Source organism: Neofelis nebulosa, chromosome 3 (genome assembly GCF_028018385.1).
Source record: "Neofelis nebulosa isolate mNeoNeb1 chromosome 3, mNeoNeb1.pri, whole genome shotgun sequence".
Classification (NCBI taxonomy): Eukaryota; Metazoa; Chordata; class Mammalia; order Carnivora; family Felidae; genus Neofelis; species Neofelis nebulosa.
Genome location: NC_080784.1, coordinates 35,347,748 through 35,372,970, shown reverse-complemented (window position 1 = coordinate 35,372,970; position 25,223 = coordinate 35,347,748). Strand labels below are relative to the sequence as shown.

The window sequence follows — 25,223 nt, the reverse complement described above, 5'->3', positions numbered from 1 at the left end:
AGCCTGCTTGGGCTTCTCTCTCCCTCCCTCTCTCTCTTTCTCTGTCCCTCCCCCACTCACACTGTCGCTGTCTTTCTCAAAATAAATAATAAACTTAGAAAAAAAAGAACTTCCAAAAATAAAATAAAATAAAATAATAAATAAAATAGACCCCGTCTTCATCCCTTGAGTAGCGAAGGGCTGGGGGCTCTGAGCCGCTCTAGGTGGGAAGGTAGAAGATACTATGAGGGGGCGTGAGAGCCACTGTGGACCTACGTGATCCGCTCCATTTTTCCTTTGAAAGACTCCAGACCTCCTGTGTGTCTGTGCCATTTATCCCACTCGAAAACCCACTCAGGTTTCAAATCCTGTCCCTGCAAAAGGCATCTCTCTCTCTCTCTCTCTCTCTCTCTCTCTCTCGATCCTAATACTTTTTTTTAAAAAGTCTGTTCCTCCAACTTGTGGCTGTGAATGCCAGGTCCCCCGCAGGCCTCTCTGCATGATGGCCACGTAGGTTGGGATTTGGGGAAACCTGGCTAGTAGCTAACAACTCAACCTCATCACTGATGCCCCTCGCCAGTGCCGATCGCCCAAGAAGAGCCGCCGGGGAAGATTTATTGGGCAATGGGAACCCAGGAGTATTTTGCTAACGGTGACCTCGGTCACCTCCCCTGTCCCTGCGTGGCTGCCGTCTTCTGGAGAGCCCGAGGCTGTGGGGCTGCGTCTGCAGAAGTTTCCCCGTGCACTAACTGGGTGGCCATGGTCCCTCTGTGCCTGGTCTGCTCAACAGCTTAACGGAGGCCCTCATGGGGAGACCCACCGGGGCTGTTTGTCTAGGGAAGGAGGCTCTGACCTTCCCACACTCCTTGCTGCTGGAAGCAATTTGAGACCTCCTCTCGCCCACTCCCCCAGCTCCCGATGCCCCCCATAAAACCGAGCAGGCTGTCATGGGTGGTGCCCTGTCATGGGTGGATGGTATCCAGGGAGGATGAGCGTCGGAGAAGGGGGCGGAGCCAACTTCCGGGGATGGGATAGGTGCACGGCCCTGTGGGATAAGGGGTGGGGGTAAGGCTACGCTTGGCTCTCCGGGGGGGGGGGGGGGGTTCTCCCGACGCCTGTGACTAGATAGGGCCTGGGGACCCAGAGAGGCTGTCCCACAAAGAAAACTGCTTTCTTCCAGACCCGCTGACCAGAACTTCTCTGGCAGACGTCTTCTTGAGAATTATTTGGGACAATAAAGCCACAGATCACTGGAGAGGGATTGAGTCACTGAGTCAGGGGTTCATATGTGGCCTGAGGCAAGTCTTGCCCCTGTGGGAGGCAAGGCCGTCCTGGTGTTTTCACAGTCCATAGGGGAAATGGCCACCTTGGTTTGGCGGGGAAGGAAGGGCAGATCTTTCCAGACCACCTCATGGTACCCCATGGGCATCAGCAAAGCCATTCATCCCATTTATGTATTTATCCAGGTTTCTACCCCCTCTGGAGGGACTTGGGGAGAAGAGAGGAAATAGAGAATCATCTGGAAGGCAGGGAGATAGGTAGGCCAGAGACAGAGAAATGTCCAGAACCAGGAGATACTGCGGTATTCCATTTTAAAAATTCACAGAATTAAATGTTGAGAGACCTTAACCAGCATTTAATTAATTAACTTATTTATTTATGTTTATTTATTTTTGAAGGAAAGAGAGAGAGAGAGAGAGACAGAGTGAGGGCAGGGGAGGGGCAAAGGGAGGGAGACACAGAATCCAAAGCAGGCTCCAGGCTCTGAGCTGTCAGCACAGAGCCCAATGCGGGGCTTGAAGCCACGAACCCTGAGATCATGACCTGAGCCGAAGTCGGACGCTTAACTGACTAAGCCACCCAGGCGCCCACCTAACCAGCATTTTAGAAGTGGAGGAATGGAGGTGCTGAGAATCTAAACGGCTCGTCTCAAATTCTACATTAGCGACCATGTCAGAACTTGTCTCTCAATGCGTAGGTCAGTTTTTGTTTCTGTCTCCTAACACATGTGAGGCTTTTCATTATAAAATGTTTAAAGCAATCAACACATGCAGAGAGAATTGCTATAATTTAATTCATTTCATACATTTTATGAAAAGAAATAACCGACGCCACTGTTTTGAATCTGTGATGTTAATGGACACGTTAAGGCATTAAAAAAAGAAACAGCAACAACTGTTCATGCACCTCTCGTCAGGGCTAGCGGGTAGCTGATTGGTGAGTAGAAAAACTGATGGGTCAAATCCAGCATGACACCCTTTCTTCCCCAGACCTCTGGGCAGGACCAGCCCCAGCTAGAGGAGGCATGGTGGGGCCAAGGGGTGGAGTGGGGTGACAGGAGCCCAGCCTAACCAGGTGTTCTGAGAGGAGCGGCTGGATTTGCGGGACTGGCTTCTCCTTGCAGATTCCAGTTGAAGTCCCCTGAGAAACTAGGCTTGATGGGCACAGTGGGTCTGGCATATTCCTGATGGTTATCTCCTCACACAGGATGGAAGCCACTTGGTACTGAGTTCTGAGCAGGAGAAAAAGTGCAGAAAGAAAACAAGAGAGGAAGGAGGCCAGGGGAGATGCCTGCTCTTAGCAGATAGGGGAACCCACTCCCTCCAGCGAGGGCCCAGGGCCAAGGGGGGAGGGGAGGTTGGCCCATTTAATGTCCAGGCATTTTAGGGTGACCTTGCACTGCATAGGGACTGAATGAAATAGAACTTTCTAAACTAGTGAGATTCAGCCATACAGAAATCCTTGGTTTAGCACCAAACAATGGTAGCTAACAGTTAACTGACACTTAAAGAGTGCTCTTTGAAGTACTTTTCTTTTTTTTTTTTTTTTAATTTTTTTTTCAACGTTTTTAATTTATTTTTGGGACAGAGAGAGACAGAGCATGAACGGGGGAGGGGCAGAGAGAGAGGGAGACACAGAATCGGAAACAGGCTCCAGGCTCCGAGCTATCAGCCCAGAGCCTGACGCGGGGCTCGATCTCACGGACCGCGAGATCGTGACCTGGCTGAAGTCGGACGCTTGACCGACTACGCCACCCAGGCGCCCCTGAAGAACTTTTCTTATATTAACCCACTTAGTCCTCCCAAGAACCCTAGGAATAGATACTATTATAAATAACCCCCACTTTACAGAAGAAGAAACCAGAGGCACAGAGAAGTTGACTAACTTTGCTGCAGGCACTCAGCCGAAAAGCGGCAAAGCCAAGATTCGTACCAAGTGAGACCGGGATCTCGCGTGTTTAACCAACAGGTGGTATTATCTTTTCTGGCAGCTCTCCCAGCCAGGGTCCCCACAGAGGAGACAATGTGACTTCCTCAAGGCACCCATAGAAATTGTCCTTGGAGTCAGTGTGTGACATAAATTGAGGAGAGGAGTGTGTGTTGGAGGGGGGTTCTAGGACATGCTGTCTGCCTTCTAGCAGCTTCTAATCTAACTGGGAAGCGGGGAGCACATGGTAAATCAGCCTTCGTCTCACACCTGTCTCTGAGCGTACCCGCGAAACTCAGGAAATGACAGATCACATAACATAAGAATGCGTTTCTATATGATTTTAAAAACTCAGCGAAATGGTTCACACCAACTAAGGGAGTGGTTACCTCTGGGGAGGGAGTGAGAGGACGGTATTAGGTGGGGCTTTATTGGTAGCTGCAGCTTTATGTGTTCAGGGAAATTTCTCAAGCAGAAAATAGTCACGGTAAATAAACATGTCTTGGGGCGCCTGGGTGGCTCAGTCGGTTAAGCGGCCCACTTCGGCTCAGGTCATGATCTCGCGGTCTGTGAGTTCGAGCCCTGCATCGGGCTCTGTGCTGACAGCTCAGAGCCTGGAGCCTGTTTCAGATTCTGTGTCTCCCTCTCTCTGACCCTCCCCCGTTCATGCTCTGTCTCTCTCTGTCTCAAAAATCAAATAAACGTTAAAAAAAAAATTAAAAAATAAATAAAAAAATAAAAAAAAACATGTCTTAAACCTTGTTAGTCCCTGGAGATAACCAAACGGAAGGCCTGGTCCTGGCCCATGAGGAGTTTATATACTAGTTGAGGAGACAAACATCTATCGGAAAAGACAATTAAACTTACAAGGGATAGTACGTACTAAGTGTCAAATCAATAGTGGACAGCAGGTGCGGTAGGAATTTCATATTTTTAAAATTAGAAGGTTGGGCTGGGTGCTGTTTATTGTGCTATTAGTACTATATTATTATAATATATATGTTAGTACATAAGCAGCTGGACCCTTTTCAGATGACATTTTACATGGACCCCAAATACATGACAGATAAAGGTGAACCTTTGGCTGCTCACCAGAGGCAGGGATCTGGAGACCTCTCCCCGGCCCATGCCCAGCATCTGTTTGTCCCAGTGCTGTCCCAGGAACCTCTGTAGCGTTTCAGAACCCGGCTTCGAAACCACTAGACAAGGGGTCTCTTCAACTCACTTTCAAGCACTGGCAGCTTCAGGATGGAAGGCTTCATGGAGGAGGTGGGCCTTCAAAGGGACCTGGCCACCTTGAGAGGTTTGGAGTAAGTGGAGAGGAGGGGGAGAAATCTGCTTGGTAAGAGAAGCAGCCTTGACTACCACACGGAAGGGTCTACACACAATTGGTGACTCGGCAGCTAAGGAGGGTACTGGAATAGAGAGAAGTCATACCACCAAATTTGTGTTTCAGAAAGGCAGTGCTATCAATAAAACTCAAAGGCAACCTACAGAATGGGAGAAGATATTTGCAAATGACATATCTGGTAAAGGGTTATTATCCAAAATATATAAAGAACTTACAGAACTCGAAACCTAAAAAACTAATCAGCCAACTAAAAAGGGGCAGAAGACATGAACAGACATTTCTCCAAAGAAGACATCCAGATGGCCAACACACACATGGAAAGATGCTCAACCTCACTGATCCTCAGGGAAATGCAAATCAAAACCACAATAAGATTCCACCTCACGCCTGTCAGAATGGCTCAAATCAACAACACAAGAAACAACATGTTGCCAAGGAAGTGGAGAAAGGGGAAGCCTCCTGCACTGTTGCTGGGAATGCACACTGGTGCAGTCACTCTGGAAAACAGTAGAGAGGTTCTTCAAAAAGTTAAAAAATAGAACTACCCTAGACTCGGCAATTGCACTACTAGGTATTTACCCAAAGAATACAAAAATACTAATTCAAAGGGACACACGCGCCCTAATGTTTATTGCAGCATATCTACGAGAGCCAAATTATGGAAACAGCCCTAGTGTCCATTGATTGAGGAACGGATAAAGAAGCAGTAATATATACATACAATGGAATATTATTCAACCATAAAAAATGACTGAAATCTTGTCATTTGCAACAACATGGATGGAGCTAGAGGGTGTAATGCTAAGCAAAAAAAAAAAAAAAAAAGTCAGAGAAAGACAAACATCATATGATTTCACTCATATGTGGAATTTGAGAAACAAAACAGATGAGGAGAGGTAAAAAAGAGACGAGAGACTCTTTTAAAAAAATGTTTATTTATATTTGAGAGAGGGAGAGAGAGTGCAAGCAGGGGAGGGGCAGAGAGAGAGAGGGAAACCGAGAATCCTAAGCAGGCTCCTCGCTGTCAGTACCAAGCCTGATGTGGGGCTCAAACCCACAAACCATGAGATCGTGGCCTGAGCTGAGGTCAGATGCTCAACTGACTGAGCCACCCAGGCGCCCCAACAGACTCTTATTTTTTATTTTATTTTATTTTATTTTATTTTCAATATATGAAATTTATTGTCAGATTGGTTTCCCTACAACACCCAGTACTCATCCCAAATGGTGCCCTCCTCAATACCCATCACCCCGCCTCCCCTCCCTCCCACCCCCCATCAACCCTCAGTTTGTTCTCAGTTTTTAAGAGTCTCTTATGCTTTGGCTCTCTCCCACTCTAACCTCTTTTTTTTTCCCCTTCCCCTCCCCCATGGGTTTCTGTTAAGTTTCTCAGGATCCACATAAGAGTGGAAACATATGGTATCTGTCTTTCTCTGTATGGCTTATTTCACTTAGCATCACACTCTCCAGTTCCATCCACGTTGCTACAAAGGGCCATATTTCATTCTTTCTCATTGCCACGTAGTACTCCATTGTGTATATAAACCACAATTTCTTTATCCATTCATCAGTGGATGGACATTTAGGCTCTTTCCAGAATTTGGCTATTGTTGAGAGTGCTGCTATAAACATTGGGGTACAAGTGCCCCTATGCATCAGCACTCCTGTATCCCTTGGGTAAATTCCTAGCAGTATTGCTGGGTCATAGGGTAGGTCTATTTTTAATTTGCCCCAACAGACTCCTAACTATAGAAAACACACTTAAGCGTGCATCTGTTGCGATGAGCACTGGGTGTTGTATAGATGTTCTGAATCATTCTTTGTACACCTGAAACTAATGTTACACTGTATGTTAACTAATGGGAATTTAAATAAAAACTTACCAAAAAAAAAGTGCGGTTGGAAACAATGACAGAGTGCAAGAAGGTAATCAGGAGGCCAGTTCCAAGGCTGACCTAGTGAGGGAGGCAAGAGAAGGAGGCCCATGCAGGAGGTATCACAAAGTAACAGCAGATACCAGGCTACAGGGTGGGCTTTAGGCTCCAAGAGGCCGAGTTTAAATCCCAGTTTTCCGCTTTTGAGGTGCACATTCTTGGCCTCTCCTGGCCTAAGTTACTTCCTCTGGTAAATGGGAGTGGTAATAGTTGGACGTCATGCAGAAATGTCCCACGGATCACATGGGGTCACGTTCGTGAAGCACTCAGGTCAGGTCCCAGACCAAGGAGAACTGTAGCCAACATGGTCCCTGACGCTCCAGGGGGTCATGTCACATCCCCCATCAGGATGGAGAAAGCAGAGAGCAGGCCAGGCCTCCCAGCGACTCGCCCCAGAAAAACGCTGTCGACAGTTCCCTTATCTGGCCTCAAAGATGAGAGTGTTAAGGAGCAAGAAGGAATCTGTGTGAAGTCGCTTTCCACCTGGATAGCATCATTGCATGAGTCACAGATGTACTGCTTCTGGATACACAGTTGTCCTGAAGGCTGGGGTCCTTTGGGGCTCAGAGGTGAGGGGAGCTGCTGAGGGGAAGCGAAGCAGGAGGCAAGGAACGGCTTTGTGTAGGCGGCTTGGAACCGAAGCAAGTCCTGCTGTGTATCCACCACTTGTACCTAGAGGGGTGGCCAGGTCAAAACAGAGGCTACAGCAGCCGGCAGAGGAGCACTGCAGACCTGGAGGCCGGGGTGGTTGGTACCAGGGAGTGTCCCGCTGTCCCAGGGACAGTGGGTGTGTGCACTCGTCCAGGCTGATCCTTACTCCTGGTGTTTATGCACGTGAGCCCCTGACTTTTGTCCTTCCTGGGTGGAACCCTGTGCTTCTTCTCTTACAGCCCTTCTGTGTCACTGCTCAGTTCCCACTGCCTGCAGCCTAGGGGCGAGCCGGGAGGTGCATCACAGCCTGCCCCCTAACCCCCCGCCCTGGGAGCCTCGGCCCGGCTCCGCGGGTAAGGCTACTTGTAGGTCAGGAAGACATTTCTCTGTCAAGTAGGAGAGCAGAGAGGTGCAAGAATTGCATTGCCCCATTTCTTTTCCCCTAAGGATAAGAGCTGCTGCTTTTAAAGGGCCGTGATTGTCAGGATTCCTTGAGAGGGTGGCAGGTTACGAGATTCGTGGTCTGCAAGGACGCTGATAAGAGATGAACTCCACTTCTCCGGGAGAGGTCAAGCAACACCAAGGTGACATTAGTGGGGGGCCTTCGGCCGTGGGGGTGTCTCCACTGCCCCTGTTTTGCATTTGCTGCCTCAGAGATGATAATGTGGCCCCTCACAGACAGAATGAAATGATGCACCCCGTCTCGGGGTGACGGGTCTGGCTGGGTCACTTTCTTTAGATTTATGGTTGTTAGACCCATGGAGGCACCCGCCTTACCCCACAGGCTGAGGCCTAGAAAGAGAGGATGCAAACACATCACACTGCCAGTCTACCCCCTCCCCTGTAAATCCGACTCTTACGAGGAGCTGAGAGTCCCTCATATTCCTGATACGACCTAAGAGTTCCTGGTATTGACCTATATCAATTGAGGATTATCGGCACGTGAACTGCCCTGGGGCAGATAACTCAAGAAGAAGATATCATCCGGCAGGTGAGCTGGACTTTTCTAAAGCGCCCCCATCCTTGGGGTCTTGCCTGGTGCACCCTACCCCCCTGTGATGCAGAGGAGCTTAGCTCTTCAACTAGCACTTGGCAGGAGAATGCCGATTCCTCCTCGGTTTTGGAACCGTGAGGACTTGATTCAGAGGAGCCAGTAGCTGGGTGGCCGGCCATGGTTTCAGCCGGCCCAAGACGACAAAGCTGACCGTGTAGAGCGAAGCAGAGACGAGAGGTGGATGGGAAGAGGCGGGATGAGTTCAAGTCCCTGCTGTTAGCCAGCTTCACCTTAAGCCTTCCTGCCATTTGGCTATGTGGGCCCGCCGGCAAGTTGCCTTGACTTTTGTTTTGTTTTATTTTTCTCATGCTGGTGTGAGTTGGGCTCCTATCCCTTACAACCCAGAGAGTCACAGATAACCGCTGGTTTAACCAACCCCGTTTCACACAAGGTGAAGTTGAAGCCCAGAGAGATGAACCACCTCGCCCTCCATCGCTGAGGTGGTCAGAGGCAGAGCTAAGCCAGGATCCAGTAGATTCAATTATGTGGATTCTCAAAGCAGTTCTCACCTCAGGTGGAGTGAAGAACCTCTGCTCTGGATCAGAGCAGTGCGTTTTGAAGGAGCCGATCAGATCACTTTCCCTTCTGGGTGTTTGAGTAAGAGCCTGGGGAGGAGAGCCGGAGGCCGGAGTGGCTCATTTACCAGCAATAGTTGTATTCCAGAGGCAGGCAGTTCTATTTTAGATACTCAAGTTCAAACCAAGACAGAGGATTTGTACACAGGAGCAGTGGGGTTATATTCGGACCCCTAACCTACAAGCTATTCGACCTTGGGTGAGTCCCTCACTTTCCCTAGTTTCTGTAGCTGTATGGGAATCGTACTCTCACACATGGTGATTAAATGAGGGACAGTATTTATAGAGGACATTTGTGCATGGAAAACACACATCTCACAACCACCGGCATCACCAGCATTGGTGTTCGTCACACACACTGAAGCCATGGCCAACAGCTGGTGTCTCTGGAGCCCTCAGTCTATTGATTCACTCCGTCTATTCCCAACTGTCAGTATCCAAACAGGAAGGCAAAGGGCTTGACCTGAAAAAGAAATCTGAAACATTGCTTACAGCCAAAAGCAAAGGCGTTGCGTGGAGTCCCAAGGAATTTGGGGAATTCCCTTTTTCCCCCCATGACGGAAACTGGAGGCAATGGTGCCCCCTGGTGGGAAGCGTCAGTACTGCAAACCGTGGCTGTGGATTACTCCATCGGTGCCATTATCTCCAGATGTTCTTGGGTTATATGTAATGCTTTTAAGTAACGTGTTTACAGGACTTATTCTGAATGCAAATGTCCCTCAGTGGAGGACAGGATGCCATGGGAATCTCTGTGATCTCTTACGTCTCCAATATCCGAAGGTGCTCGTTAGGCCAGACCTTTTCCCTCTCGTGATGCTCTCTGAGGTTGGGATGGAAATAGCAGGTTCAGGACGACACCAAGATCAGTCAGAGAGCATGTGATGAGTGCTCAATCATCAGTAACTACACCTGTCTGTTTAGGTAGAGCACAGTGAGGTGCAGCGGCTGAGAAAGCAGGTGAAATGGCAACAGTATAATGGAAAGTAAATGAGCTTTGGAGGCTCAAGTTCTACCTCTGTCATTGGTGGTGATTTGGGACAAGTTTCTTAGTCACTTTGAGGCTCAGTTTCCTAATTTGGGAGCTTACTGGACTCTTTGGGCACTAGAATTTAGGGAGGGATTATGGTGATTAATTAATATAATGCATGTCAAGTGTTTAGTGTGGGCACTTAGCGTGGGCTTAATAAGCATTTATTATTTTTCTCTGCCCACTGACTATGCCCCTCTTCAATTCTCCTTCCACTTCTCCAGTGAGTGGTCCCAGGCAACGACACCAGCGCACAAATATTCATGGGGCACACCTTACCGGCCTGTATTGGCATGTTCTGGACACGAAAGTAAAAGAAACGAGGAAACAAGTTGAGTACAAGGAAAATTGACGAGAGGTGTTGAGGAGATGGAAGGACCCGAATTTTCAAACCGTCCTCGTGAAAAATGTACATTAACACAACTACTTTGGATAAAGAGTAGACCCTACTAAACCTGACCACATGCACACTTCAGGACCCAGAATTTCCACTTCTAGAACACAGCCAACAGAGGTGTATATTCACCAAAAGACATGCGCAAGAATGTTCACGGCAGCGCTACTTACGGTACAGTTGAATCTTGAGCAACAAGGGCTTGAACTACGTGGGTCCACGAGATACACAGATTCTTCCCGGCACAGTACTGTTAATGTGCCAGTATAGTTAACATACATATAGATGTACAGTATAGTGATTCAACAATTCTACACCTTACGGTAAGTGTACTCTTAATCCCCATCATCTATTTCACCCATCCCCTCACCTTGCCTTATGATTTTTTTAAAAAACATGTTTAATGTTGATTTATTTTTGAGAGAAAGAGAGAGACAGAGCACAAGCAGGGGAGGGGCAGAGACAGAGGGAGACATAGAATCTGAAGCAGGCTCCAGGCTCCGAGCTGTCAGCACAGAGCCCGATGTGGGGCTCGAACTCATGAACTGTGAGATCATGACCTGAGCCAAAGTCCTATGCTTAGCCACCCAGGCGCCCCAATGTTTATTTATTGTTTAAGAGAGAGACAGAAAATGAGCAGGGGAGGGGCAGAGACAGAGGGAGACACAGAATCCGAAGCAGGCTCCAGGCTCCGAGCTGTCAGCACAGGATCCGACGTGGGGCTCGAACTCACGAACCATGAGACTACAACCTGAGCTGAAGTCGGACGCTTAACCGACTGAGCCAACCAGGCACCCCAACCTTATGATTTTCTTAATAACATTTTCTTCTCTCTAGCTTACTTTCTTGTAAGAATACAGTGTGTAATCCATATAACATACAAAATATATGCTCGTCAGCTGTTTATGTTATTGGTAGGTTTCTGGTCAACAGTAGGTTATCAGTAGTCAAGTTTTGGGGGAGTCAACGTTATACACAGATTTTTGACTACGCAGAAGGGCCAGTGCCTCTAACCCCCGTGTTGTTCAAGGGTCAGCTGTAGTTCCAAATTGGCAATAGCCCAAATGGCCACCCACAGTAGAATAAATAAATCCATGTCATATATCCAGACCGTGGAAAACCGAACAGCAAATAGGAATGAACAAACAGCAACCACAACACCACAACACGAATGCATCTCACAAACATAATGTCGAGTGAAGGAAGCTGGACAAGAGAATATATACGATACCATACGATCCCAAAACAGGCAAAATTAATCTATGAAGTTAGAAGTCAAGCTAGTAGTTGCCTTTGAGATCAGTGACACCAAGAGGATACGAGAGAGTTCCGGGCAGGGGTGTGAATGTTCTGTTTCATGACCTGGGTGCCGATTACGTGGGGATTTCACTTCGTGACTGACATTTAGTTCAGGTGTATGTATGGTGTTCATGTACTTTTCTCTGTATATGTTATACTTCAATAACAATTTATAAAAATAAAATAAATTGGGTAAAATTTACTCAATCAAGAGGCTTTGCTCTCACTCGTGAGCAATTAGAGAAACAACCAACTGAAATTCAATGCGTATTACAGCCAGGGATAAGCCAGGAGCTGCAAGTGCCCAGAAAATCCTGACGAGAGACACCCTGAATTTCTCCAGGAGGTGGCTTTTGAGTGGGACCTCAGAGACTAAAAGGGGAGGCATGTCTCGTGTGCTTAGGAAAGCCAGAATAGTTGGCCGAACCCAAGAGAAGGCATGTGGAAGAACCCAGGACATGAAGCTGGAAATGTAGGTAAGAGTTTCATGTGTCGGGTTATAGAATGTGGACTGTGTCTTGAGAGCGAGTTCTTCACCAAGGAATACACAACATGTTGTTTTGTTTTGTTTTCAAATCCTGTAGCAGCCTGAAAAATGGCCAGGAGAAAAGAGAGTAGAGGCAGAGAAATGAGTTAGAGTGCAATCGCACGTGACAAGAGACAGATAATCTGAACTTAGGTGGGAGCAGTGGGAACCTAGAATAGGGCTGGGAGGAGACAGGAAAGGTGAAATGGGCCAATGGAGTGTCAGCCTGGGTCACAGGCAGGAGGAGGTGGAGAGAGATGGGCTCAGGAAATATTCAAAGAGAAATGTCCAGGAGGGGACAGGCAACTCAGATCTGGAACTCTGGATGAGGGTAGAGCTGGAGATGTTGAGTGTGGGATTTGGCAGTTACCTGGCTTCAGAGTCGATGACATTGGCTGGGGAGAGGGCACACAAGTCGAACACTCTGACTGTGGGATATCCAGAGTGCTACCTTCCATGTCACCTCACACAGAGTCCTTGGTTCCCACGTACTTTACGTGGTATACCCCTCACTACTAAGTTCCTCCATGTGGATTCCCCAGCCTCTCTACCGCCCCCACTATCCAAATCTGTTCACCCTTTCAAGGGGCTTATCTCAAGCTCCTTCTCTTTCCTCAAGCTTTCCCAGATTACTTTGGCTTGATTTATTTCTCCTCTAAGAGCTACCAGCTAAGAGATACCAACTAACATACCCGCTAGTTTTCTAATTACCTGCCCGTGTCCTCTGTTACTTGAGATGCCTATTCAGCTGCTACAAATAACAGTGGCTAAATGACAAGCCAACACAACTGGCTGGAACGAGACCGATGTTTTATTTTTCTCGTATAATAGCCAGTGTGTAAGCAGAGCAAAGCCCATAAGGTGCTGGGGACCTAGGCTTCTTCCATCTTGTTGCTGTGTCATAATCTAAGATAGCTACTGCTCTTCCCACCCCTCCATCCAGGGGCAGGAAGAGAAGGAAGTGAAGAGAAGGTCCCTTCCGTTTAAGGCTATGTCCTGGAAGGGGCACACGTCACTTCCGCTAACATCCTTTTAGCCAGAACTCAGTTACTTGGCCACTCTTAGCTGCAAAGGAGTCTGGGAAATACAATCATTATCTGGAAGGCTATGTGATTAATCCTCTGGGATTCTATTACTAAAGAAAAAGGTGGGGGGAGCGTGCCTGGGTGGCTCAGTCGGTGAAGCGTCCGACTTCAGCTCAGGTCATGATCTTGTGGTTCGTGGTCCACGAGTTCGAGCCCCTCGTCGGGCTCTGTGCTGACAGCTCAGAGCCTGGAGCCTGCTTCAGAATCTGTGTCTCCCTCTCTCTGCCCCTCCCCTGCTCATGCTCTGTCTGTCTCTCTCTCTTTCTCTCAAAAATAAATAAATATTAAAAAATTTTTAAAAAGAAAAAAGGGGGAATAGTTATTGGATGACAGCTAGAAATCCCTGCCACATGTCTCACCACTATAAGCATCTTTTGGGTAGCAATTGTAATAAAGGTAAATGTTCATTTAATTCATTGAATAATTCATATATGTATAAGCACCCATTCTAGTTTTTTTCCTGTAGTATATTTGGCTTTATAGGTGCTTGTCTTACCCACAGTTTAATGTCCCTCTTGAAGACAAGGACTCCGTGTTATGCATCCTTGTGTGTTCTGATCCTGTAAATATTTTCTTTTAATGATACTGGCATTATATTCCCCCCCACTATGTTCAATCTAATTATCCTTAATACTTGGCAGTTAAGTTGGCCTACAGGAGGATAGCTAGAAGAATAAAATAGAGGAATTATTTTTCACCATGGCCGTAACCTGACTGATAGAAGCTCTTAGAGTCCTTGTTATCAGGGCTCAAAGACCCCTGCCAGGAACCAGATCCCTATTCACACACTGGACTTTCTTCCAACTACCAAGGAGCCAGATCAGAAGCTGGGTCTTTAATGCAGACTTTGTGGAATCATGCAAGGAAGCTAGACAGCAACCATTCACTCATTTGGTCAATCAAAAAATGGTATTGGGCCCCAACTCCATGACAGACACAGTGTGTGTTCAAAACACACTGGGGTCTGTCACCGACATGAGGCTGATTGTTGGGAAGGGACAAAATACACAGAGAGTAAATGCATCGTGATGGAGAAGGCCAAGATGCTCCAGGAGCAGGTACCTGGGGACCTGACCCATGGGGAATGTCCAGGGGAGATATCAGAAGGCCCAGCATAGGGCTGGAAACATGAGCCATCAAAGGAAAGTTCACCTTTGTCCCACTGAAGTCTTAACTTCAGATTCCAATTTCCTGGGCCTTAGGGTTTCAAGCAATTAAGCTGGGCTGGTGACAGGAGGAAGCGGGAATTATTGAGGCATGGATGGGAAGGAAGCAGGTTTGGCTGAGACCAACTTATAAAGAAAGCCCTGGAGGGACTAAGTAAGCAAGTGCTCTGAGATTCTGGCCAGGGCTGCTGGGCAAATCGGCTTTTCTTACAGTGGAATCTGGACTGTGTCAACTAAGCCCACATCCTTCTCTCTGGCGGACTCTCTGGAGTCTAAACAGACAGTCGGGGAGGAAGGCAGAGCGACTTTCCCGGAAGCTCTCCTCTGAGGCAGGGAGGTGGGCCTAAGGAGAAATGGCTTGGCTGGGGGCTGAATTGTTTTCACTCTCAAGAGCTGGCCATCTGAAAGCGTGAATCAGCATCTCTGGGGATTCAAAGTGCAGGGGGGAAATGCAGAAAAAATGGGAAGGGGACATGACAGCCAGACTCTTTAAATATCTGTTTGCTCACTAGTGACAGAGGGTGCTAACTCTCCCACCTGCTTCCCACTCTCTCTGGCATCTTGCCTCATATTTATCCCCTCACTCAGCTTTCCAAAGCCTGCCACCCTCTAATGCATTTGTCCTTCAGGGAATGAAGAAAGCAGTGTCACTCAATGGTCATTTGATTAGTGTCAGGACCTGAACTTCCCATTGAGTAGTCAGTGGGAGTAACCAATGGCCAGAGGGCAGGGGGTCGGGGTCTGGTCAGAGTTCTGTCTCTAATGCACCCTTCTGGCCCTCGGACTCTTCTTTAAAAAAAAAAAAGTTTATTTCTTTATTTTGAGAGGAGGGAGAGGGGAGGAGAGAGAGGGAGAGAGAAAGAATCCCAAGCAGGTTCTGCACTGTTAGTTCAGAGCCCAACCTGGGGCTCAAACTCACCAACCTCAAAATCATGACCTGAACTAAAATCAAGAGTCAGTTGCTCAACCGACTGAGCCATCCAGGCACCACTGGCCCTTGGACTCTCTCTGTGGATTTGGAACAGGAATGTTCTCTGCCCATACAGAGGTGATGAGTATGCAACGAAATCATACAGAAGGTGTATCGGTGTAAGGCTGATATGTTTATGAAACATACATGGAAATCTGTCCGATGATACATCCTTGTCCTGCAAGTCAATTCACAGGGGCCACGGGACACACTCCAGCCAGGGAATACAGCTGCACCAGTGGGAAAGGTGCTCCCACAGCAGCATTCTTTGCTACAATCCCCGCTGGAAACTCTACTTTTTTAGCAAATACATACAGTGAGGTACATACATACAGTGAGGTACATGCATTCAGTGAGGTTACAATGTAGCAATGAAAATGAGCAAACTTGAGGAGGCTGGCTGGCTCCGTCAGTAGAGCATGGGAATCAGGAAGACGTTGGGGACTCTTGATCTCGGGGCCGTGAGTTCGAGCCCCACATTGCATAGAGCTTACTTTAAAAAAATAATAAAAAATAAAATTAGAAAAAAATAAAAAGAAAGAGAGAAAATGAGCAGACTAAACCTCGCACGCAACAGCATGGATAAATCTCGCGAACATCAAGCTGAATAAAAGAAGCAAATCCCAGAAGAATACTGGCAGTAGGATTCTATTTATGTAACATCTAAAGTCAGGCAAAATCAAACCACCTTGTTGAGGGATGTGTCCCCTTGGGTAAATCCAGAAACCGAAGCCTGTAAATTATCATCACAAAAGTCAGAATAGCTGGTGACTCCATTGGGGAAGGAGGGAGGAAAGGGCTTTGCATTCTGGAAGTGGCTTGGGGAGAAGGGCTGCTAGAGAACTGGCACTCCCTGTCTCTTGCCTTAAGGGGGGGCTACATCTGTGTTCATTTTACAATTATTCTCTCAATCGCATATATATGTTTTATGTACTTTTCTGGATATGATCTACCCTACGATTAAAAAAACATAAATGCATCGGGGCGCGCCTGAGTGGCTCAATCCGTTGAGTTGGTTAATTTATATGAAATAAATTAAGTTATAGCAATTCTCTCTCCATTTGTTGACTGCTTTAAACATTTTATCATAAAAAACCTCACATGTGTTAGGAGACAGAAATAAAACTGATCTATGCATTGAGAGACATGACCAAGTTCTGACATGGTCACTAATGTAGAATTTGAGATGAGCCCTTTAGATTCTCTGCACCTGCGTTTCTCCACTTCTAAAATGCAGGTTACTTGGGTGCCTGGGTGGCTCTGTCGGTTAAGCATTGGACTTCGGCTCAGGTCCTATCTCATGGTTGGTGGGTTCGAGCCCCACATGGGGCTCTGTGCTGAAAATTTGGAGCCTGGAACCTGCTTTGGATTCTGTGTTTCCCCCCCCCCCCGCCCCTCCCCTGCTTGCACTCTATCTCTCGTTGTCCCTCAAAAAGAAATAAACATTAAAATATATAAATGCATCTGAAATCAACAGGAAGACACGCGACATAGGATAATAGCCTCAGAGACCCACTGCCTCCGTTTTATAAACAAGGAGACTGAAGCCCAGAGAGGTTTACAGGCTTGCTCAAGGTCACAAAAAATGTGCTTCCGGTCAAAGTGGGACTAGAATGAGGTCCAACAACTTTTCAAACTCAGTGTTCCTCCACCACCTTCCATCTCTCTCTGAAGAGGCCTCTCTCTGGGGGGAGTGGAAGGCACAGCTTTCCAGCCTGGAAGTTCCCTTGTTTTGTGAAAAAGAGAAAGGCGCGTCAGCAGGTCGATATCCCAAAGAGCTGGAATCAGCTCTGAGGATTGTACCCACTTTTCAGATGGAATTTCAAAAGATTTAAATCCGTCCCTCCAAAGTTACCTCATTGTAACGATAAAATTACAAAAAACAAAATTCCAGAAATCTCTGGCAACTCTGAAATTGGAGTTCTACTCAGGCTGCATCTGATTTGCAGATGGTATCGGAGAAAGGGCTGGAAGGCGCTGGGGAGGGAGGGGAGGAAGGACTGGGAGCCAGGAAGTCTGCAATTTTATTGACTTACCCACCTGGCCTAGGTGAGACCCTTAGCCCTGGGACAGTCAGGAAAGGAACCTCTGCTATCTCTCTGAGAGCTTTTTTGTTTTGTTTAGAGGTCAATTACTTCCCATTTGGGAAGCTTGTGAACATTAAGAGGTGCCTGAAGTGACGGGGCTGAACGATGCAGATAAGAGCTGATTGCTTGCAGAGCCCCTCCCTGGCGAAAGCCGGCCGGCTAAGCTGGGGACGGTAAGACGCACACACAAAGGGGCAGCTCTCAGTGCAAAGGAGAGATTCCAGGACGGAAGATGGGCAGCTGGAGGCGGGCTTGATGAGCTGAGAGAGGGATGCGTTTTAAAGTGATCTTGACAGGCAGAAAGTGAGGAGACGGGAGAAGACAGTTGCCCTTCCCTCTGCTTTCCTTTTGGAAAGCCATCGTTGGTGTCGGGAGAATCTCAAGCTTCCGGGATCTCCACCCAAGAGAAAACCACACGGATTGCCTACGGACAAGGTTTTGTTAGTTTAGTTTTTTGTTTGTTTGTTTGTTTACAGCAGCAAAAACGGAGGCTGCAAAAATCTCGAGAGCAGAACAGAAAATGTCGTAAATCAACGGCACCTCTAAAGGATCTTGGGCATATATGACAGCAACATGCCATCCAGCCTCCCACGCCCCTTCAGCCAACTGAATGCAGTTCACGAATTCCCAGAAGCTAGCCTTGAACTGCATCTCAAACTACTGTAGAACACGAGCATGGCTTTGGCGTGTGCCCGCTTACTTTTCTCCACTCCTGAGGCTTCGACCTTTCCTGGAGCCTCTCCCAGTAAACAGTGTCATTCCCACACTAATCACCAGGCTTAATCCCCTCCTGCAAGCACCCACCTCCTCCCCCACCCCTTCTCTTTCTTTCCAGGGAGGGCGCACTGTCTATCCTCCTTGACACGCAGCATTGACCACCTTGTATTTTTAGATACCTTTCTCCTGTTAGTCTCTGGTATCCAATGAGATAGTAAATTTCTTCAGGGCAGCAGCCCTTCCAGAAATGTCTGGGTGATGACTGAGTTGCTGATGACTGAACCAAGCTGCTTTTGCCTTCACTCACAGACTTGACCAAGCCATAGCTCATCCTCGAGGCTGTGCTTTTTCCGTGTGGTTCAAAATGTCAAGGCAGCATGGGAAGCAAGGCCTGTTCAGAACATCTGGGACCAGCCTTGGTGCTTACTTTTCCATGTGAGAAGGGGGCAAAGGGCGAAGAAACTAACATTTACTGATTTTCTATTCGGTGCCGAGTACTCTGCTAGATAGATCCCTGCGATGGTGACCTACGATTCCAGGGCGAGGACCTTACCCAAAGAACCGCAACAAAGGATTTTTAAAAATTAACATGCAGAACTTTAGAATCTGCTCTTGGGAAAACGTAATATGACTCACTTAACAACTGAGGGCTGGACAGATGGTCCCTCAGTGGAAGCATTGAACTTAAGCTCAACTGTCATGAATCTAAGGCCAGTGTCCACGTGTCCTTCCCTTTTGTAAGGAATGTCCCCCAAAGTGAAAGACGGGTAACGCCGTGTGACCATTTTCCCGCGATGGACAGTTTAACTCTAATCTCTATTTTTTTTTTTATCTTAGCTGAATTGACCAAGGAATATTTATTGATCCCAAATTTAAAGTACACAAACTGCCTTTTTTAATCTCAGGAGAACAGCACAAACTATAGTTACAAGACACTGTGGAGTATGTCTAAATGTATTTTTATTAACAGCGAAAATAGAGAAATAAAAAAGGATGAAAATCAAAAGGAGGGAAAATGTAAGGAAATGGTAGTAAGAAAAAATAAGAATAATACTCTTGTTTTTAGCTTGAACACATAAGCTTCAAGAGATGTTAGCAATGAGTAGTCAGGTATAGTTTACATAGGACCAAAGAAGTCTGTTTCTCACGTTGGTGGAAACAATCAGGACACATTCAGAAATGAGAAAATGCAGGGCCAGTACATTTTGGTTAAATATTCGCATTTATTAAATAGAATTTAATTTTTGGCATGTTAGTGGTGGAGGGGTGAAGAACCAGAGTTTTCATTGTCTACAAATGTTATCCAAGGGGAGAAAACAGGGGCCCAATTTTCCTGCCAGAGATAAATGTATCTGACCCCTTGTTCCCATTAATAGAATGAGTTTGTTTTCGGTCTTAAATTTGCAGAATTTCAAACATCTTTACGGAGGAGGGTCATGATTTCCCCCTAAAGTTCAGGCGTCCTACCCATCCCTAGGTGGACTTACGGCCTCCTGGATGCCTCCTTTCCTGTTGCCTGGTTTAGAAAAGGGTTGTGGTTTGAAAGAAACCCCACAGAGCGAGAGAGCGAAGAAATCAGGTCACCTATCTCCAGGAGTCCAACCATTTTGTCTCCCTAGGAAATCTTGTCTGCACCGAGGAGTCAGAACTTCTGGGTGTCGTTTTTTATTTTAATTCGAAGTTGCTTAGAGGTAAGGAGAGGTGGGTGGATTCTAATGGCCCCCACACACGCAAACACACACAAATATATTTAGTGTATTCACTCAAGGTGCTGGGCTGAATACAGGGGATAAAATGCAGTGACCGTGAAGGGGAGAGCCAGAATACCTTCCCCGAGAGCAACCACGTCCCCACTGGATTAATGCAGTCCTCTGCGAACAGAGCAGCGAGGCGGGTGGGGGGGAGGGCATTTTACAGTCCCCTGAGGGGTTGGCTCACACGATAGTTCCTCACCAGGACCTCCTGCACCCCCCACCCCGCCCCGCTCTACACCCGGGTTCCCACATCTCACTGGACTCCTCATTCTTCCCCACCCCCCTTGCCTTTAATGGAGGATCGAGGCCCTCTAGAGCCCCGAACCCCCCATTCACCACCACCCCCCACCCCGCCCAGGCCCCAGGCTGCTGCGCACAAATTCAGGAGCCTATCAGCAAACCCTGGGTTTGAGGCTCCACAAGTCACCTGCTTCAGTACTGCTCCGAACGAGAAACTGCCAGCCACCCCGGGCTCTCCTCCCTCCCAGGGCTGCTTCGTGGGCGGCCGGCACAGGCCCTGCGCGCTGTCTTTGGGGAGAAGACCGTCCCCGGGCCTTCAGCGGGATGGCTTGTCGGGGGCAATTCGCAGTCCCAGGGATTGCTCGGGGAGAAGTGCCATCCGGTCGCTCCCCCAGCGCCGCCCTCCATCCCGGCCGCCGAAAGCGGTGGGCGGCGAGGCTGGCACGGAGCACCGGGACACGGCGGGCGTCTCGGAGCCACCGCGCCTCACCAGGCCCTGACGCCCTGCAGCGCGGCGGGCAGGTGGCTCTGCGGGCCGGCGCCGGGGCCACCCCCGCCGAAACCCGCGCTGGCCAGGGGTGCGGGCGTCGCAGGACCCGGGGGCGCGCCCGCGTAGCCGCCGCCGTAGCCGGCGCCAAAAGGGGCGCCCGCGTAGCCGCCGTAACAGGAATAGGGCGCCGCGGCGGCGCCGTAGGGGCCCGAGAAAGCCGGCGCGCCGGGGCCCAGGCAGGGCTTGCCGTCCCGCACCAGCACGGGCACCGCCACCCGGCGCGGCGCCGGGGGGTGGCCCGCCAGTTCTAGGCACTTGTCCTGGCGCTGTCTCTTGCACTTGTAGCGCCGGTTCTGGAACCAGATCTTGACCTGCGTGGGCGTGAGCTGCAGCGCGCTGGCCAGGTGCTCGCGCTCGGGCGCCGACACGTACCGCTGCTGCTTGAAGCGCCGCTCCAGCGCCAGCACCTGCGCCTGCGAGAAGAGCACGCGGGGCTTCCGCCGGTGGCGCGCCTTGGGCTGCTCGGGGCCGGTCCCGCGCGCGCCGCTGCCGGGGTCGCCGACGCCGAGCTCTGGCCCCCTGGTCCCGCCGTGGAGGGGCGAGGCTGCGCTGAGGCCCGGCTCTAAAAGCACAGGAAGGAACAGCGTCAGCGCCCAGCCTCCGGCTCCCCGAAGCAGTTACATGGTTTCCAAGAGACGCCCCTCTCCCCTGGCAGCCTTCACTCCGCGTCCCCTTCCGTCCCCTCTGCCGACCCCTCACCCCCGGCCCAGGACGGTCTGAAGTCTCCTTTCCCCCCACGCTCTGCCGCTGTTGTATCTGCAGGCGCATACGTAAATGCTGCCACTCCAGGGTCCCCGGTGTACAGCCTTGTCCCAAAAGGTAGTTGATCAAGAATCTAAGACCACTTCATTTTCTTCTTAGAAGGTCTGTGGGTGGGTGGTGGGGTAGGGGGCGATTCGCTGTGGTTCGGTTCTAGCGTGGCGGTGTTTGGGGAAGCTTTTGCCTCGAGGACCATGTGTGAGTGTGGGGGCCTGTTAGATGGAGATTGACTTTGGACCGCCCTGGGTGGAAAGGGGGGACAGAGAAAGGGAGAGAGAGAGAGATGATAGAGAGAGAGTTAGGGACAGAGCGGAAACTTGGTGACGCGCTTGCCAGTGGGTTCCTGTCTGCCTGGTTATCCGTGGTGGTCCGGGGCGCATCGCAGGTTATTCAGATCCAAGTCAGGGGCGGGTGCCCCGAGAGTCTCCGACCTTCACCCCACCCTTGCCCACACCCTTGTCTTTTTGGTCATCAAGCGCTCCACCGGCACCAGGGACCGGCCCCATCTTTCTTGGATGTGATGCTCTTTAATCCAAATAGAATAAAACTGAACAAAATATTTCGGTTTCCTGATTCTTGGCTTGGAAACTGCGGTTCTCTTGGAGGAATATACAAAGTTTAGACCCACATTTGGCTTTTTAAAAAGCGACCTCTTTCTCCTTTGGGGTGTCTTTGGCAAGCAGGTGGCGTTGGTTTCACCCTGCCTTCCTCTTCCCAGGGTTGGTGCCCTCGCGGATCACCCGGACTGAGGCGGCTGTGCCTGAAGCACGCAGAGATACAGCCTCTCCTCCCCTTCTCCCCACCTCTTTTCTGTCTTGGCTAAGCTCTGTTTTAACTCAAGGGTAGGTAGAGAGGAAACGCCGAGTTTTCATGGAGAATCACGCCAGGAGAAAACCAGGAATGCCGAGGGGCTGCGAGTTCTGGGTGAGGTAGAGCAGAACTCGCCTGATTAGGGAAGGTGCGGGTTGGAACCCGACTCCAAACCCACACCCCTGTTGACACAGTCTTCTGGAGGCAGGTGATGGGGCTGTTTGATAGCTGAAGTTTGTGGAAATAAAAACTTTCTTCGGCCTTCCTTCAGCTTGTGCTCAGAGAAACTGGGGACATCTCGCAAAGAGGGAACATATTGATGGGGATTTTAATCTTAGCAAATTGAAAAGTAACAACTGACCTTAAGCAACTCTTTGGAACAAGAAGGATCCCATTTCAGAGTCGCTGACCATGCAGGCCAAGGGGCTGCGTGACACCCTGGTGCGTGCCAGCAGCAAGTGCCCTTGGTCTGCAGCCCCTCTTGCCCTGGTCTCTGAAACCAAGGTGGTGTGGGGACAGGCGAAGTACGCAGACTCCACCAGGAATGTTCGATCATTGCAGTGGACCCGGGCTTAGTCCCTGGAGCGGGGCGCAGGCCCCTCCTCCGAGTAAGTCCACGGCAGCCTCATAAGAGATGCTGCTTAGGGGTTCCCCAGCTGAGGAGAAAGCGGTGCGCGTGCCTTTGGCTGGCAGGTAACAGCTGTGGTCCGAGTACCCCGATCCTTTCTCAACAAAGCCAGAGTGAGGAGTTGGCTGAGCAGCTCGGAGGGAATTAGTGTTTATAGAGTCTGCAGAAACCCACAGGCCTCTCTGAGAACACACAGCAAAGGTTAATGTTCTCCAGGCTCCTGGAGTGGGTGAGTAACCAGGCCATTAGTCAACAAACAACTCTGAACTAGTCCCTTTACTTATTCGTTTGAGCCTTGAATGGGTGGGCCGTGGCACGGCCTGGCGGAAGAGGCCCGACACGACAGGCCTGGCGGGGCGGACCCCAGACGCGCACGGAGGCGCAGAGAGAAGAGTGGCTTCTTCATCCCTTGGAATGTGGACACTTTTCTGCGGAAGCTTCCCAGGTCTCAGGAGCCAAGGCAACACAACTCAATGCCTGCTCCTTCCCTTCCTGCGGCTAGGCACAGGTGCCAGGGCCTGGCTTCCCTGCGCACGACGTGGCACTTTCGGAGACCAGGCACGGAGACCCCCGGAGTCGTCTCCCAGAGCTTCGAAACCTGGAGCTGCCCTTACCCGGCTGCCAGACGCGGAGGAGCGCCCGCCAGCGCCCGCAGGGCCGTTCAGGCCTAGGGACGCAGACACGACCTGATCTGGTCGCCACCTCTCTTTGTCCAGACGAGGAACCTGGGCGGAGGATGACTGGGCTGGCCAGGCCACTCAGCAAGCCCCAAGCTGCGGCTTGCCCCAGAGCCGGCCGACTTTCCACTCCCAAAGCGCTCGGCTGCTTTGATGGCTACACTTGGGGCAGACGCTTTAGGGTACAGAGACGCGGAAATGGCAGGGGAGACCCGTGGTGTTGGAACAGAGCTAAGACACCTAGAGGGTTTCGCTGTGAGAAAGGGAAGCTGGAGTTTCTGGGAAGTGTGGCTGTGACTGGGGGTGATGAGCTTGTGCGAAGCAGAGGGCAGGCTATGGAAATAATGAACCCCCTACGATTCAGGGGGCGCAGGAAGCACACCGGGTGTCTAAAGGGGATGGTAGAGGGGGCTGAGAGATCTGCCTTTTGGAATTCTCAAACAAGGGGAAATAGAAGCCCTCGGAGCAGGAAAGACCAGGAGATGCGCGTTAGCCCCAGGCGCCAACTGGTCATGACCAACCCCACAGCCAGGATCCCCGTGTAGAAGCCGAGACCTGAGCGCGCGTACTTACGTGGCTCCTCCACGCGTTCTGAGTCCATCTCTGCGAGCGTCTCGGGGGGACCACCAGGACACCCCGACTCGTCGGTCCTGTCGCTGTTTCCGCCGAGGGCGCTGCAGGTGCTGTGAACCTCTGACTTTCGCGGTTCTGGGACCGGTCTCTGGCACTGAAAGCTTTCAGGGCTGCCCGGTGCCTCCCGGAGTTGCAAGAATTCGGGATCTATCTGCTCCGGCTCCAGCCTCAGGATATCATTGACCGAGAAGGGGGTGGAGGTGACAGGGTTCAGCGGCATCCCGAAGGCGGAGGAGGCGGGGCTGGGGTATCCCCGGTCACCCTCTGGGTGTCGCCCTGAGCTTCCCCTCTTGTCGCTGCAAGCACAGCGGGCAGACGCCCAGTGTCCTGTACTGCGCCTTCCTCTGGGCCATCCCGGCCGGCCGGGTGACCGAGGCCGAGATCGCTGACCCTCATTGGTTCCGGCAGGAACCACGTGCTAATCTGTACCTTCCTCCCCGGGAGCTTTCTTCCCGCGCCCTTCGAATTCCTCTCCACCCCCCAGCCACCTTCCGGAAAGGTTTGGTTTGTGTCGACGGTTCTCAAAAGCCAGGAAAATGGGAGAGGGTGCTGCGCGCGGCTCGTATCTGGGTGAATACGGTAATAGAGGGAGCTGCAGAGGTCAGCCCCGTCCACGGGGGCTCTCCTAGGGGACGTGAGAGGATGGGGGGTGGAACCCTTGCTCTGCAACCCGAGCCCGTCCTTCCGGCCCGGCCTTTGCTCAACTCTCCACTCACGTGGCCGAGGAAAACTGAGGCGGAGACGGCTGGGCACCCGCGGGATTGGAAGAGCATGCTGGAGTCTTAAGTGGGCGCAGGGTGGGGTCCCCCCGCGGCGGGGAGTTCGGTTCTGGGAGCAGAGGCTGGGCGCCGGAGGAGCGAGTCTTGACCCGTCTACGCCTAGCCTCAGCCGGAAACTTCTCGCTTTGAGCAGAGTCTGGGTCTGGGGAACCCAGATGGCCTCTTCGTAGGCGGAGCATCTCAGCTACGGTCGCCAAGACTTGGCAAGGGAGCTATATTGGGGGAGCCCCCTGGCCTCTTGGCGGGCTCCGCGAGTGAGTGGGGAGGAGGAAGCGTACTAGCCCCAGCTCTCAAGGCCCCAGACAGGGGCTCCCTAGTTCCTTCTCTTCTTCCCCTTTAATCTCCCTAAAGTTGATTGTTTTCAGCGTTCC

The 25,223-nt window shown here is 50.3% G+C and overlaps 1 protein-coding gene across 1 annotated transcript; it reads right to left on the bottom strand.

Moving 5' to 3' along the window:
• Positions 1–20,502: 20,502 nt before the first annotated feature.
• On the bottom strand, positions 20,503–24,905 carry NKX2-6 (NK2 homeobox 6). Its single transcript, XM_058719693.1, has 2 exons — positions 24,014–24,905; positions 20,503–21,128 (listed from the first exon to the last, which is right to left on the bottom strand). The coding sequence occupies exons 1-2, from the start codon at positions 24,291–24,293 to the stop codon at positions 20,503–20,505; spliced, it is 906 nt and encodes a 301-aa protein (XP_058575676.1). The 5' UTR covers positions 24,294–24,905.
• Between the last annotated feature and the right edge of the window lie 318 nt (positions 24,906–25,223).